The sequence below is a fragment of the Alexandromys fortis genome, unplaced genomic scaffold (assembly GCF_014885135.2).
Source record: "Alexandromys fortis isolate MF-2015 unplaced genomic scaffold, M_Fortis_MF-2015_v1.1 scaffold_33, whole genome shotgun sequence".
NCBI classification, from domain to species: Eukaryota; Metazoa; Chordata; class Mammalia; order Rodentia; family Cricetidae; genus Alexandromys; species Alexandromys fortis.
This window is the reverse complement of record NW_026067917.1, coordinates 2,669,125-2,685,488: the sequence shown is the minus strand read 5'-3', so window position 1 is coordinate 2,685,488 and position 16,364 is coordinate 2,669,125. Positions and strand designations below refer to the sequence as shown.

Here is a 16,364-nt window from a genome sequence, read left to right as displayed (position 1 = left end):
ACAGGGTTTCTCTGTAGCTTTGGAGCCTGTCCTGGAACTCCCTTTGTAGACCAGACTGGCCTCGAACTCACAGAGATCCGCCTGCCTCTGCTGGGATTAAAGGCGTGCGCCACCACCGCCCGGCTAAGCAAGTATATTCTTATACAATGTGCATGCCCGGTGGTTTTGGAGGCTAAAGAGGGCATTGCATTTCCTGGAACTGGAGTTATGAATGGTTGGGGCACTATGTGGATACTGGAGATTGAACCAGGGTCAGAGCAATCATTGCTTTTAACCATTAAGCCATCAGTCCACTACTCTCATGGGTTTGCGGGTGGGGGGTTTGTTTGCTTGCTTTTATCATTTTGAGTTTATTTTGAGACAAGGTTTCACACTTGTAGCATAGCTTGATGTTGAACACTTCGTGATCTGTCTCACCTTCTAGTATGCTGGAATTACAGCTACAAAGCCTGCTATATGCCTTGCTTGACGTTTAAGTTGAAAGAGAATGCTGTGAAAGGTATAGAGGAAAAACTCAAAATATTTTCTAGTTTCTCAGTGTTGTATACATGTAAGTAAGATACATAAACTAGGTATAATTGCTACATAACAATTATAAATAGGACTGGCACTGTATTTCCTTAGTGTACCTGAAACCGTGGGCTTTATTGCCAGCACAGCATAAACTGGACATGATGGATTCAGAAAGAAATTCAAGGTTATCGAGCTAAATCACAAGTTTGAGGCCAGCCTGGGATTCATGAGAACCTGATTCATAATTAATAATTTTTTTTAAATATTTATTTATTTATTATGTATACAATACTCTGTCTGTGTGTATGCCTGCTGGCCAGAAGAGGGCACCAGACCTCATTACGGATGGTTGTGAGCCACCATGTGGTTGCTGGGATTTGAACTCAGGACCTTTGGAAGAGCAGGCAATGCTCTTAACCACTGAGCCATCTCTCCAGCCCCCCATAATTAATATTTTTAACATTATGAGTGTACTTTACTTAATATCTTTGTACTTATTTTTAAAGACCAATATTAAGAGAAGCCAAGCAAAAAGTTTTGCTTCTGTTGCCTGGTTTGGAAAACGTTGAAATGATGGACGAATGCAGTGGGCCATATTCAGATGCAGTAAGTTGATTTTTTTTTACTTCAATTTGAGTAGTTTGGTTTAAGTAAGAATTTGAACAGGAAAGAATTCAGTAACACCACCTGTTTCTCATTCCACATGAAGCTTTCCATTCAGGAAGGAATGTGTGCTTTTGTTTATAATCAGGAGAAAAATTACAGAGGTTTTCTGTGGGGTTTTTGTTTTGTCTAAAGTATTCTCACCAGAGAAAACAGCTTATTACTATTTGTTCAACATAATTTAGTGTGTAAAATTCTCTATCTGCTGTAAAAGAAAAATGTGCTGAATATGTTTATGTTCTCTACCTAGTGATAGTAAGAAATTTTATACCAGTTTAAATGAATAATCATTAGACTGTAATTTTGATAATCAAAAGAAGCAAAGAGTAGACATACTTAATATGTTCATTTTTTTTCTTAATAGACAGAAAATTCACAATTAAATGTCAAGATAAGTGGCATGGAAAGAAAATCAAGTGGAAAAAGATACTCCTTTTTGGCACGGACTAAGGATAAAAAAGAAAATACAAAGCTGTCGGCCAAAGTATGTTTTCAAAAGTGTATTTACTGGAATTTTAAATCATGTTGGCTAGCTTTCGGACACAAACCCTCTTATTTGGAGGAAAGAGCTGTGGAAGACCAAATAACATTTTGGGTTTGTGGTATAATGTTAAATACAGGCCTTACAGAACCTGTAGTGATTTCTTCTTAGTAATGACAGATCTGTATGATGCTTAGCCTCATGGTCATTCTCAGTATTATATGTAGGCACCTTTCCTGAGGAGAGCTGAAAGGATGAATCAACAGCAAAGTGTATTGCATGACAATAATTTTGATCCTTTGATTAGAACTTTATGTTGCCTAGTAAAACGTGTATATCTAATTCCATAGAATTACCTCTTAAAAGGCTTACTACTATATCTTCTGAATATTAGAGGTAGGAGAAAGCCAAGGGCATTTCTTATTGTGAATATTGTTTTATTTGTGTGCTTCTGGTCTTAACAGTTGTAGTCTAAGACAGAATCTCATGTTCAGTTTAACCTGGACTTCATAAATAGACCTTATCTTCAGATGAGAAGGATGTATGTCAATTTCAAACTGTAATTAGAATTAAAATAATACCATAGTGTTCGGAAACATAGAAAAATTAGAAAATAATCTGGAAACACATCTTTTTAAAAACCCACAGCTGAAATTAGAATCTTCATCTCCAAAATTAAGGAGTAATAAGCTTTTGGAAGAGGAAAAATCTACTGACTTTGTGTTCATACCTCCTGAAGAAAAAGAGGCAAAGTCAAGGATTTTGACTGAGCACCAGAAAGAAGTTCTCAAGACAAAACGGTTTGTGGGCATTTTTATCTTGACCGCTATGTAACTTCTGTGAGAACTAAGATAATGTGTCATTGTGTCAGGTGTGTTTTTTTGGGGATGCCTTGGAAATCTTACTTATGACATTAGTAATGATAGCTAAGTGCTCTACCACTGGGCCACATCTAGCCAGATCTAGCCAGAGCATACTAAATTTTAATGGCAGATGATGGAACTATACATGGTAGCATTCAATAACATTTTATCTTTCCAGTAATATGCCAACTGTTTCTAAGCTTTAGAGGAGAAAAATCTGTTCTTATATGATTATTAAATACACTTTGGTAGAATTATAACTTTTACTTGATAGTGGGAATATCACCAGGTTTTTAGATTTTTATTTATAAGATTTTTTTTTTTAGGTGTGATATTCCTGCATTGTATAATAATCTGGATGTTTCACAAGACACCTTATTTTCTGCTCAGTTTAGTCAAGAAGAATCTATGTAAGTACAAAACTTTTATGACTAGTTTCATAATTATTTAATTAAAAAATAATCTAATTTGTATAATTGTTTATCTTAGGGAAAGCCACGCTTTAACTGAAAAACCAAAAGAAGATGCCAAGGTAATTAAGGTATAAGCAACATTTGATGCTTTGGTGTTTTTCAAAAATCAGTCATCCTTCTGTTTTGAGGTCTAGTAAATTATAAGGTTGTTGTAGATCTTTGTTTCATTGATAAAATAACAATCTCCTAACTTTGACCTGTACGCTAATGAATTAATTGCACATAAATATGTGTAACTAACTTCTGGAACTGAAAAAGTCCAGGATGGCCTGGAGCTCCTGTGGAGTGGTTCTTCTCAGGCTTCTGCCTCTGCCTCCCAGTAATCCTGGCCTCAGTTGTAACTTTAATTGAACACTGTCAATTTAAAGCACACTGACAGTTCTTTGCTGATTTTGAAACTTTTTCAGTATTTTAAATGTTAGTATATTAAATTACCAAAGTTTACACTTAAGTTTTCCAAGAAAACCTTGATTACCACTGTATTATATTTAAATTTTCCAAAAAAAAAAAACTAATGTTTTACTCTGTTATTTGTATGTTTTTTTGTAGGAAGAGCAAACGGAGAGTGCTGTTTTCATCTCTCAAGATGAAAATTCTGGTATGGATGTACATCCTGAAAAGGCTTCTTTACCAAATGACTCTTGTTCTGTTGCTGGAACCGATTCAGATGCACTGAGCCCCGATATTGATGCGACAAAAAACATGTTAATTTCATCAAAGATAGTGTCAGCTGAATGTTCTAGTATAGAAAGTTCACTGGTGGTCAGTAGTAGTTCAGTTTCTAATGCCACCGTTTCTGGAACTCCTCCACAGCCTGTGAGTCGGAGACAAACCTTTATTACCCTGGAGAAATTTGATGGTTCAGAAAATAGACCTTTTAGCCCATCCCCTTTGAATGACATGTCATCCACCATTACAGTGAGAAATAACCAAGAAAACACAACTAAAACTGATACGCCACCAAAAGCAAGGAAAAGAGAAATGACTTCCTCAAAATCTGATTCAGAAAAATTAGTGAATGGTGGTAAGAAATCAGGCCGGAGGTGGGGTAAAGTTGAGCAGTTGACTAATAAAACGTCTAAGCCTTCACTGAGATCTGAACAGGAGGAACATGCATTAGAAAATAACCCTTCTGATTTGCTCAGTCAAGCAGAATGTGTGTCAGATAATCACAATCATCCTTCTGGAGCTACCCTAGAGCATGAAGATAGAAATACCAAACCTGCGGTAGAAAATGCTTTATTAGAAGTCTCAACAGAAGAGAAAAACATAGGCATTAATATGGGATCTAAAGAAAATAAACTCCCAGTTCCAGCACCAGCAGATCAAATAGTAAATGAAGATAGTCAAGCTGCAGTAGCCCCAAATCCAAAAACCCTCAGACGGTCTTCAAGGCGTCGTTCAGATATAGTAGAGTCTTACACGGACAGCCAAGATAAGGATAACGTTCAACAAAAAAAGGAAAGACGGAAGGAAGAAGAGAAAACAATTTCGAAGAGTCCTCTACATATAAAAGATGACAAGTTGCCTAAGCAAAAACTAACTGCTGAATCCCTTACACAGGAAAATTTGACTGAAAAGGGAAATGGTTTACATGATAAAACTTTAGAAGAACCCAGTGGTAATGCTGAAGTTGATCAAAATAAAAGAAAGCCAAACCAGAACATTAGTTCCGAGGGAGGTGGTACCCAGGACAGTGTAGATAAGTCATCTGAGAAACCTTTGAGAGGACGTACACGTTACCAAACAAGAAGAGCATCTCAGGGGTTGCTTTCCAGTGTTGAAAACTCAGAATCTGATAGTTCTGAGGCAAAGGAAGAAGTTTCTAGAAAGAAACGATCTGGGAAATGGAAAAATAAAAGCAGTGACAGTGTTGATACTGAAGAACAAGAAGAAAAGGTGGTCAAAGATGAATGTATAAAAACTGCGGATGAGACTCATGAAGTTGATGTAGAAACAGCGGCTCAGGTTTTTGAAGAAAATACAAATAGAGTAATTCTTCAGGAGTCTATTGGGCCTTCAGATTCACTGCAAGTTACTGATTCGCCAGTTACAACTGAGGACACAAGTAAGACTAGCAAATGCGTAGGCAACTCACTTGCAGTTACTCCTGTGCCTGAATCAAATCTCAGGACTAGGAATGCCATAAAGAGATTACGAGATACTGATAGCGGTGTGGGAGACTGCTCAAAAATGGAGACATCAGACATTTCTGTGCCTTCTGAGAAATGGAGCCAAGCAGTTGAATGCCAACACAAGAGAAGCAGGAGAGTCAGGAGATCGAAGGGCTGTGACTGCTGTGGGGAAAAATCACAGTATCAAGAAAAGACATTTATTGGGTTAAAGAACACAGAAAGTTGTGCTATGAAGAGCACGGAGACAAAGACTACAGATACGCAAGTACCTGAAACCTGTGAAACTAATGAGCTTGCTGAAGCAAAGTTGGTAGATGAACATCGTGGTATGAGTTTTCATTTGGGTCTTAAAGAAGAGAATGGTACTAGTGATTTAATTAGATCTGAAACTGGGTTGGAAGAAGATAGAAAAAATCTGCCATCTGAAATGGTAAAAGAAAACCCTCATGATACAGATTCTAGTGAAACACTATCTGAAATCCAAAAGTCATATAATGAGAAGTTTAATGCTGAAGACCCATGCTTAAGTGATTCCAAGGATATTTCAGAGAAATATTCTTTAGATAACAAAGTAGAAAGTTCAGAAGCAATTCTGAAAAGAGAATTTGATGTTAGTGACTTAGGGAGGGTATCCAAAGTAATAGCAGGATCCAGTTCAGAGGGTGTTGAAGCTATGGAATTAGATCTAGGAAACGACACATTTGAAACTGCCATCTCTGAAGAGAGTGCCCAAATGGATATTTCTGTAGATACGGCACCAGAGGAAGATGATAAAGATGAATTTGAAACAGTCACAACCGAAATGAATGCTGAAGGAAAAGCCCCTGAGGGTTTTAATTCTGGTATGAGTCTTTCTGATAACATGACACCTTTAAGCAAAAGGACTGTTCAGACTGAGCATCCTGCGAGAGCAGAACCAGAGGGGGATAGTGTTAAGTCTGATTCAGGCTCATGTGAGGAAATGAACAAAGAAATGGAAAATTACAAAGCACCAGTGATAGCTCAATTGAAGTCTGAAGTTGACAACACTGGGGAAGAGGATAGGTACATGAGTGTTAGCACCCCTGCACCTGAAGAAGCACCGGTTGGAAAACTAGATGTCAAAACCGAAAGCTTTGTTTGTGACGCACTTGATAGGAGTTCTGAAGAAGGAACTGTTTATTACAAAACTGAAACAGAAGTTGAACTTAATCAATTGGATGAGACAAAATCAAGTGACAATCAGACTGTAATGGGTAGTGATATTCTGCAGGAAGTTTGTTTCACTTCAGAGAAAGTGGAGGAATTCCCACAGTCTCTGACATCCGAAATGACTTTTGAACTGGTAGCAGAAAGCAGTAATGCTTCTCCTGAAAAATTAGGAGAGCTGGATCCCTCCCTTGGATCAGCAACTGAAAGTCCTAGTGGTATGCAAGCACGGTGTGTCTGGTCGCCACTGGCTTCTCCGTCCACAAGCATCTTAAAGAGAGGACTCAAAAGATACCACGAAGATGAGCTGTCATCACCAGTTAACAAGGTAGGAATGTTGCTGACTGTAATGAGTAATGTTTGCTTGGATATGTGGTCACTGGGCGAAACCTAGTAAAGGGTAAGGGTGTAAGGGTCATGGCCACTCACTGGTTATGTGCTGTGGAAAGGACAGGAAGCCTTTCAAGTAGTCTTTTTGTCCACACTCAACTTGATGTAGGTGTGTATGTGGGCCACTGTTAGCATACTGAATGGGTCCTATTAGTACCTTTCTCTGTGATACAATATATGGAACCAGTTTTAAGGAGCTAGGCATCATGATTGCTGTCGATAGAAAGGCTTAGCACTTACTAAATATGTTCTGAAACATGATGCCTTAAAGGTCACTCTAATCCATGCATATTACATATATGGCCCTCAGCTAGCTAGGGTTATAGTCTTTTGGAAATTGGCCAGCAGGCACTTTTTTAGATTTATTTTTATACTTTTACTTAATGTATATGTTACATGTATGTTTTAGGGTCTGCACAGGAGTGCAGGAGCCTATGAAAACTATAGAGGCATCGGGAGTTGTAAGCTGCTTGATGCGGGTGCTGAGCCCTTAAAAGTACAGTGTGATGTTTTCTTTTTGTTTGTTTTAGGTCTTTTTGACAGGGTTTCTCGGTCTGTTCTGGAACCATCTCTGTAGACCAGACATCTTCAACCTGGCGCTGCTTTCTGAGTGCTGGGATTAAAGTCTTGTTATACCTTAGGACAGGTTTATTGCCTAAGGCAAAACAGGGTATATTTTAGATACTTAGATGTTGCCCATTCTTTAAAATCAATCCTAGATGATATGGAATGATAATAATAATTATGAGTTCTTTGTAGCTCAATGTGAACATATTGTAGACCTTTAGAGAAGCCAAATAAATTAGCCACAGTGAGGTTAAAATAGTTAAGATTGCTGCCTTGTCACCACGATAGTTGTATTGCTTTCAAAGAGTTTAGAGCAGGGGTAGGAAGATAGCTTAGGTAAAGTGCTTGCAAGGCAAGCACGAGGACCTGAGTTCAATTCCCAGAACCCACACTGAAGATAAAAATCCTGGGCTTTGGTGGCATGTGATCTGCTGCTCAGTAAGCCTAGTCTGTTAAGGAGTTCTAGGCCAATGAGAGGCTCCATCTCACAAAAATAAGTTGTACAACATCTGAGGAACAACGCCCTTCCCTTCAAAGTTGTTCTCTAATCTCTACATATAGTCATGGGTCAGTGTGTATGTGTGCGCACACACACTTTCACAAGTTTAGGAGAATGACTAAAGCCAGTTGTTATTGTCTGTAGTCTGTAAACCAATTGGCTATGCAAATTATACAGTATTCTTACAGATTTTGTGTGTGTGCAAGTAGACTGACCTTCCTTTAAGGGCCATCAGCTCATAAAAGATGACACAGAAACTTATTATGAAAGCTCAGCCTTAGTTTAGTCTTGTTTCTAACTAGCTCTTACAATTTAACTCGTATTTTTAAATCTATGTTCTTTATGAACCTCATCTTTATTACACTCATCCTGGTTATTCCACATCTGGCTGCTGTCAACTCTTTCTTCAGAGCTTTCCCTGTTCAGAAATCCCACCTACACCTCCTTTCTAGCTACTGGTCATGTTGCTTTTTATTAAACCAGTCTTAGTGACACATCAGCATAAAGGAATAATCCGTGTGTGTTTGTGTTAGTTTATGCACAAGCCAGTGTTGGTGAGGCCAGAAGAGAGCAAATCAAGACCCTTGGAGCTGGAGTTAGACTTTTGTAAAACGACTCGTTAATGTTGGTGCTTGGATTTGAACTCTGGATGTCATGATTATGCAGCAGTACTTTTAGCCACTAAACTGTCTCTTTAGCCCTTGTTTTAATTTTGAGGCAAAGGTAGCCCCAGACTGGCTTCCCTTTGGAGATCTCCTGCCTCAGTCTCCCAGTTGCTGAGCTTACATGAGTACCACCAATCCTGGATTTTTTTTTTTTTTATTGCGGGGTCTTAGTATGTAGCCCTAACTGGCTTGAAACTTGAAAGACTACACTATGTAGACCAGACTGACCTCACACTTAGAGAAATCTACTTGTCTTTAAGGCCCCCTGAGTGCTGGGATTAAAAGGTTTGAACCATCACACTCTGTTCATTGTACATTTTTAACTTCTGTCACTTCAGAGAGAGTGGAGGGTATAGTTAGAATGACCTGCAGTAGTAAGCAGTATCTAAAAGGCGGAACAACTGTGCAGGAGGCTTCTAGTGAAGTAAGCTTAGAAACACTTGTCTTGCTTTGCTTTTGCAGAAACTCAACACATTAGGTAGGATGTTGCCTTCTTAATGAAAACTTGTCTTGTTCTTAATGAAAACTTGTACTTCCAGGTTAGGCGTGTTTCGTTTGCAGATCCAATATACCAAGCAGGATTGGCAGATGACATTGATAGGCGCTGCTCTGTTGCTAGGCCTCATTCTTCAAATAGCTCTCCCTTAGTAAAAAGTGCTAAAACTTCACCTGCTTCACACTCTAAGGTAAGCTATGGACTTTAAAATATGTGTATATGTATTTCTGTAAATAAAACTTGTATTTGAAGATTGCTTTGCTTTGATGGATTGCTTTTCCTGTAGAGGCTTAAGGCCAGTCAGCTATCCCACAGGTAAATCTTAGGTTATCCTGTTCCATTTTCATTTCCAAAAGATTTACAGAGGCTTTTAGTTGTACAATTTAATTTGTAACATTTTAGTTGTCTGGGGTTCTGAATTTTTTTTCCCTCTACTTTCTTCTGTCTAGCATAATACCACTTCAGCCAAAGGATTTCTGTCCCCAGGATCACAGAGCTCTAGATTTAAGAGCTCAAAGAAGTGTTTAGTAAGAAGTGTTTTAGTTTTTATGTAACTTTATACTTTCATGTTCAGTCTCGTAACCTCTGCTTAATGACTTTGTAAATTTATTTTAAGATTACAGAAATGGCCAAAGAACCCATGCTATCCCCAACAACAGAGAGCGTTTACCCAGCTTTGGTGAACTGTGCAGCATCAGTCGACATCATTTTACCTCAGATTACATCAAACATGTGGTGAGTGGTCAAGTTTATGGTTCATACTCTGAGGTGAAGGGATTTTTGTTGTTGTTTTTGTTTTTCAACTTTATTTTGTGCCATTGTTTTGCTAAGACTTCCAGTTTGAGGATGTAGTCCAACTACTAAGGAAAACTGAGCCAGGTGGATTACCAGTTCATTGGCCTTCTTGGGATGACATTTTAGTTTTTTGCAGTAATGATGAGGGTAATCGGGGGCTAGGGTCGAGGCTCAGTTGATGCGAGTGCTTGCTTAGCATTAATGAAGGTATGGGTTTCAGCCTGAGTACTACATAAGCCAGAAGTGCTGGTGCAGGAACGTTAGGGCCAGCTCAAGAGCATTCCTGGCGACACAGTCCATGAGTTTGAGGTGATCTGAAACCTGTGTAATTCTTAGGGAATTGCAAGGGCAAGGGCATGGGCATCCTTTATTACACAGCAGAACACAGTTTGATGTTAGCCAGAACTTTGTGACCCTGTGGATTGTTGACCCACAAGGACTAAATTTCAAAGACAATGTGGAGGGTCACTAAAATAAAATACCTTCATGAGCTTTAACTGTATGAACTTCATGCTTCACACACAGGTTCTGTGTCCTTTAATTTTGGATCCTCTTGTCCATGCTGTTACACGGGATTGAATTGCCAGGCCTGACTTAATGTCTTAATGGTCAGGCTTCTCACATTTAGAATTAATTGGCATTTACTCTCTCACTTTGCTATAGAAGTAAAACTAGGCATTGCATTCTAATATGAATAAGTGCTTAGTATTTCCCACGGTGTTGGCACGGTTTGTATACATATCTGGTTCTGTCCCATTGTAAACCTGAGGAGCAGAAGCATTGTAAAGTAGAAGCTTAGAGAGGTTAGTCTATAAACATTGCATAGCTAAGGAAGTTGTCGTGTAGAGAAGGTCTTTTGTGCTTCAATTATATCCTGTTATGGGTCTTAGAAATATAATTCATATCATTTTGAATTTACCTATGAGTTTTTTGCTTGCATGTATGTCTGTATATTATGTGATCCTGGTACCATAGGAGACTTGAAGATGGTATTTATATATGTTAGAACTGGATTTGCTCCAGTGAGCTGACACGTGGATACTGGAAATTGATCTGGGTCCTCTGGAAGTGCAGCAAGTGCTATTAACCACTGAGCATTCTCTAGCCCCAGACTGCTAAGTTTTAAGAGAATTGTTACATATAACTTGTTTGTTAAATGGTAATTTTTTAAGTTACTAGTCTGAACCCCGGCATAATTCCTAATTAAGACATTCCTTATAGTCCTCTAAAGAATTATTTCAGACATGCACATAGAAGGAAGTCACATTAAAAAGGATCTAGGATAGGATAGGTTAAATGGAAATAGTTTACAGTTGATGAAATGTCTGAGCCATAGACCAGAAGCTGTGGTGTGAAAACGAGTTTCCCATCCTGCTATTCCTGTCTGTTCCAGTGCAGCAGTGAGAACACAGCTATGCTGTTACTAAAATGTAGACTACCGAGAATTACTGGATTTCCATTAGTTCTTAAGCCAGGTACACATTAAGATTCTAGTTTCATTTTATATTCCCCAGATGCTTGTTCACCCAGCTTGTGTGGGCTGGGTGGACTATATGAATAAACTCTTTGAGTTTAAATGGAGAAGTGCTCACAGATATCAGTTAAAAGCATAATTATGTTTTCTTTTTTTCTTCAAAAGGGCAAGAGGTCTAGGACAACTTATCAGAGCCAAGAATATAAAAACAATTGGTGATTTGAGTACTCTTACCGCATCTGAAATAAAAACTCTCCCTATTCGCTCTCCAAAGGTGTTTAATGTAAAAAAGGCTCTCAGGGTATACCACGAGCAACAGGTAAAAACTTGTTATTTGAGTGTTTTGCATACGTGTATTCTGTGTGCCACATGTGTGCAGTGCTTACAGAGGCCAGAACAGGGCACCAGATGCCTTGGAACTGGAGTTACAGATGTTTGTGAGCAGACCTGGAGGTGCTGAGAAACAAACCCATGTTCTCTGAAAAAACAGCCAGTGCTCGTAACTGCTGACCTCTTTCTCCAGCCCAAGAGTCATATTTTAGTAAGCGATTCATCTGGAAGTGGTATTGTGCCTCTCTAATCTCAGTACCTAGGAAGCAGAGATAGCTGGATCAACACTTCTTGAGTACAGTCTGGGTCACAGAACGAGAGAGAGAACCCAGCAAAAAGAGCTCTACCAAAGTAATAAAAGCTTGCATTTAGATTATTGTTCAAAACTCTTTCTGTGCCTCAGTGGGAGCTTTATTTTTTTTTAATTCTGTTTTTATGTACTGTATCCTAGACTCATTTTTAAATTTTATTCAAAAATCTTTTCTCCTTTTTAATTTTTGCCAACTGGTGGCTCCATGGCTAAAGTATTCCCAAGACGTAGGTGCTCAAATCCAAATGTGTCTAAGACTACTGCAAATTTATGCATTAGTCTTTTGTGTTTTCTAGACAAGTTTTCTCTGCGTATCTTTGGCTGTTCTGCAACTCACTCAGGTTCTCATTGAACTCAGAGATCCGCTTCCCTCTGCTGGGATTAAAGGCATTCACCATCACACCGGCTTTTTTTTTTTTTTTTTTTCTTGTATGTGTGTAATTGAGATGACAAGCTCTAGCTTTTTTTTTTTTAAAAAAACATAGTACTTGTATGACTTTCATAATTCTTCCGATCCATATTATATTTATCTTGGGACAAAGTTTAGATTCTCAAACATCTATTCAGGGTATGTACTATGTACTGTATTCTTGAAATTACTTGATTTTTGTATTTCTGATACTTAAAAACATTTTTGTTGACCATGTTAATTGTATAAAGAAGCAAGCAAAACCCAGACACTATGCGATTAATTTGCAATCTCAGGAAGTTTTTTATAAATTTGTGTGTGCACGTGCACTTTTCTAGGTTTATTACTACAATATGTCAGAATCTTCCTCTCTTTATGGCTGATCAGTATTCCAGGGGTATACCACATCTTCTTTACTCGTTCCTCAATTGATGGACTTCTGGTTTGCTTCTTTGGTTTTCATAAGAAATCCTCCCACAGTTCAGATCCAAGTTTTTATGTGGCGGTGTTTTCACATTGTTTGTGCCTTTCAATAGGATTATGGAGTCATGACAACTTTTTAAATAGTAGTTTCTTGGAGCAGTGCTCCCTGAAACCTGAGACTACCTTGAGAGTTTCATTCTGGTTTTGGCCCTTGACCAGGGCCTCAATTCATGCTGGGCAGTGCTCTGCTAAGTGAATTGTTGGTAGCTTTGAAAATAAAACATAGCCACTGATTATTTAGCCGTAGTTATTTTTTCTACATTTCTGAACTTAATTACTGCTGTTTCTTAAGAAATTAATATATTATAAATTTCTGTGCTCTTTGAGGAAATACTTGGGTCAAGACTGACTTTATCCCTGGTTGGCATCTAACTTACAGATGCACCTGCATTTGTTTCCAGAGTGCTGGGATTACAGAATTGCTCCATCATGTTTGCTGTAATACTATCTTTGTGTCGTTAGTAGGGTGGCTTATGGATTATGGACTGTGGGGCTTTCATGTCATTCCAGTTAAAAGTTAGTTTTGTTTTTTATTTCTCTTTTTTACTGATGTAAATGTATAATCAAGATGAAATCTCGTGGACTTGAAGAGATACCAGTTTTTGATCTTTCTGAAAGGGCAGTAAATGGAGTAGAAAGCAAGCCCCTCTCAACTGATGAAGAACGACTTGCCTCAGGTATGCTATCCAAGCATGATAGTTTCTTTTGGAAAACAAACATTCTTGAAAAAAACTTAACTTTCTTCACGTCTTTACATAAAAAAAAGTTTGTCAAGGTGTAAATAAGGACTTTGAAATTCTGTTCAGTTATATCATACACAGAATAACCATCTGAGGTAGACTTTGCTTTTTGTTTTCTTGAGCAAATGTATACCTTAGCCTATTTTCTTTCCTTTTCAATTTGATTGGAGATACAGATCATTTAAAAAAAAATGATAGATTTAACGTGTTTTGCTTTTTTTCTAGATTTGGTTGATCCTGTGACCTTAGACACCCCATTGTCTAAAAATCTTGTGGCACAGATTAGTGCTCTTGCTCTTCAGCTGGATTCAGAAGATCTCTACAGTTACTCTGGAAGCCAGCTATTTGAAATGCATGAGAAACTTGGTACCATGGCAAACTCTATAATAAGAAATCTACAGTCACGTTGGAGATCACCAGCCCATGAAAATTCTTAGTATTTTAAAGAGAATTGTAAAGTTTTTCACCACCAGATTTTTATTTTTTGGCTTTTAGAAATATCTGCACCATTTAAAAAGAAACTTTGCAAAGTTGATAAGATAACAAATCCTGAAGATAATGAATTATTAGGTCAATTTTATAATTTCATTAGTAAAGATACTCCCTAATGTATTTTCTTGGCCAGTATACATAGTTTTTTAAGAAATGTTACTGAAACTTGAAAGCAAATGAGATACACATACTTTTTTTTCATACTTTAACTCATGCATATTTTGGTGTAGCTCATAATACAGATATTTTAAGTAAGATAGAGAAGTTTTATTTACACTTTATTGAACTGAAAGGTGTTTATATTTTTCCAAAATATTTATATTTGTTGTGTCTGGTGAAACAGAAGAGACCATTTCCTTCAGATGTGTAGATATGTAGACTACTTGAAGAAATACCCTTTCAACTTGTTGGTAGTTAAAATAACAATGCTTCTTTTACTCACATTCCATTCATTTGGTATTGACAAATAGCGACAGCATTTGCCTATTAAAATGTGCTCTTATGAGGTATAGTATTCTTAAATGCATGACTGTTTGTACATTATGTATAGAAGACTTTTAATTTATAAAGTTCAGCCTTCATTAATTGCATGAGTTTCTGCAGCTTCTTGTGAATACCATTTTTTTGTTTAATAGAAGCATTTGTATATAGTTAATATCAAAATATCCATTTGGATAGTAAAAGTACTTCATGACTTACTGTGGATATTTGTAGGCGCCTGTATCTACAAATAAAGCAACAGATAGTTTTGTATTTAGTTAAAACATGAGTTTATTTTCTAAAGTGTCCAGAATAATTAAAATTATCAGAACCAGAAAATACTACATGCCGCTACCTTTTTTTTTTCTTTTGGTTTGGAAGAGGATCCCAGCCACTAGAAAATGTGCCTCATATGTTTCTTCTTAATGGAGAGTTAGCCTGGATATTTTCATTGTAGGTTGTACTATAAAACCTCTATAGACATAACCTGGTTTTATCACATACGCTGAAAACTAAATTTGAATCTGCCCTTTTTATATATATATATACATATATGTGTGTATATATATATAATGTTTTGTCTGGCTTAAAAAAACAGGATATATAATTAAACTGTTGGTAAATCTTACCAAATAGTGCCTGGCTTCATGTATTTGTTTCACCTGGGTTTTTTGTTTTTGTTATGGAGATATGGTTTCTCTGTGTAGCCCAGATTAGCCTTGAACTTTTATGATCCTCCTGCCTCTGCTTCCAGAGTTTTGGGGTTGCAGGTGTTTGCTACCACACCTGGCTGTATTTTATGTTTGGCTTGTTTTTTGAATAAAATCAGTGGATGATCTTAGTTTCAAACTTAGTTTAACTGCTGCTTGGACATTGCAGTTGTAAAGCCAGTTCCTTTTGTTGTTTAAGGTTTCCTTTTTTTCCCCAGCAGAGACCTAGTAAATAAAATTGGTAACATTTTTCATTATCATAAATAATTACAGATATTTTTCTGCTGGACTCTAAGGACCTAAGTCAATAACTAATGAGGAAAAGACTGTCTTTTCAAAACATTGATAATGGTGGGTTGCATTTTCGGTCGTTACATTTAAGTATTGAGAGGTGTGGATGAACGTTCAGTGAGCAGGATTGATTAGCCAGGAGAGTATGTGGGCTGGGTGGAGTGCTCATTTCACAACCGCATTCCTTAACTCTTGTCTACTCACGTGTAGGCACAGCAGAGTTCTTGGGGAGCTCAAAGAATAGCAGGAATGTGACCAGAATGATGATTTACTTAAAGCACAGATGATCAGTGAGATTGTGTTTTAAAATATTAGTTGATACTTAGTTCAGTTTATAGAAAAAATAAGGTTGATTCAGTTTCAGTATTCTTGGCTTAACTTTTTTGGGCAAATTTCCACATTAATTCCTAAACTAGAAAAAAGGTATTATTCTGAATTCGACTCCAATGTATTGTTTCACTTTTACATGGAAGCCTTTCTTCAGCTTTTTTTTTCCTAATGGTTAATAAAAAAAAAGACATACTGACATTTCAGTGTGATGCCCTGATTGTTGTATGTATTGAAACAAGTCTGTAGCTGGTTAGATGGCCCAGAAGATGCAGTGCTTTCCACAAACCCTGAGACCCATATGGTAGGACCCACACATACACATACAAATAAAAGTAATTTTAAAAATTTACTATTTTCTGTGCATGAATGTTTTGCCTGTATGTGTATATGTGTACCATGTGTGTGCCTGGTGCTCATGATGGCCAAAAGAAGGCATCCGATCCCTGGGAAAACCAAAGTTATGTAGGTATAAACTACCCTGTGGGTGCTCGGAACCAAATCCATGTTAACTGTTGAGCCTTTTAAATCTATTTTTAAAGAGAAGCTAGTGGTGTGCAAAGTCATTTTTCATGTTTGAACATAGTGGA

At 37.4% G+C, this 16,364-nt stretch overlaps 1 protein-coding gene across 6 annotated transcripts in view; it reads left to right on the top strand.

The window, feature by feature from the left end:
- Rif1 (replication timing regulatory factor 1) overlaps positions 1–16,126 on the top strand; it is a 50,354-nt gene extending 34,228 nt beyond the window's left edge. For 4 of the 6 annotated variants that reach the window (XM_050139925.1, XM_050139928.1, XM_050139924.1 and 1 more), the window contains exons 25-36: positions 1,020–1,119; positions 1,541–1,660; positions 2,306–2,457; positions 2,847–2,930; positions 3,010–3,061; positions 3,543–6,644; positions 8,977–9,123; positions 9,383–9,460; positions 9,550–9,668; positions 11,368–11,521; positions 13,303–13,411; positions 13,700–16,126. In XM_050139925.1, the coding sequence (XP_049995882.1) occupies positions 1,020–1,119; positions 1,541–1,660; positions 2,306–2,457; positions 2,847–2,930; positions 3,010–3,061; positions 3,543–6,644; positions 8,977–9,123; positions 9,383–9,460; positions 9,550–9,668; positions 11,368–11,521; positions 13,303–13,411; positions 13,700–13,911 (4,429 nt within the window). In that variant the 3' untranslated portion in view covers positions 13,912–16,126. The remainder of the gene's footprint in view (positions 1–1,019; positions 1,120–1,540; positions 1,661–2,305; positions 2,458–2,846; positions 2,931–3,009; positions 3,062–3,542; positions 6,645–8,976; positions 9,124–9,382; positions 9,461–9,549; positions 9,669–11,367; positions 11,522–13,302; positions 13,412–13,699) is intronic. The other 2 variants (XM_050139927.1, XM_050139929.1) reach the window with 2 other exon arrangements.
- The last annotated feature ends 238 nt before the right edge of the window (positions 16,127–16,364 follow it).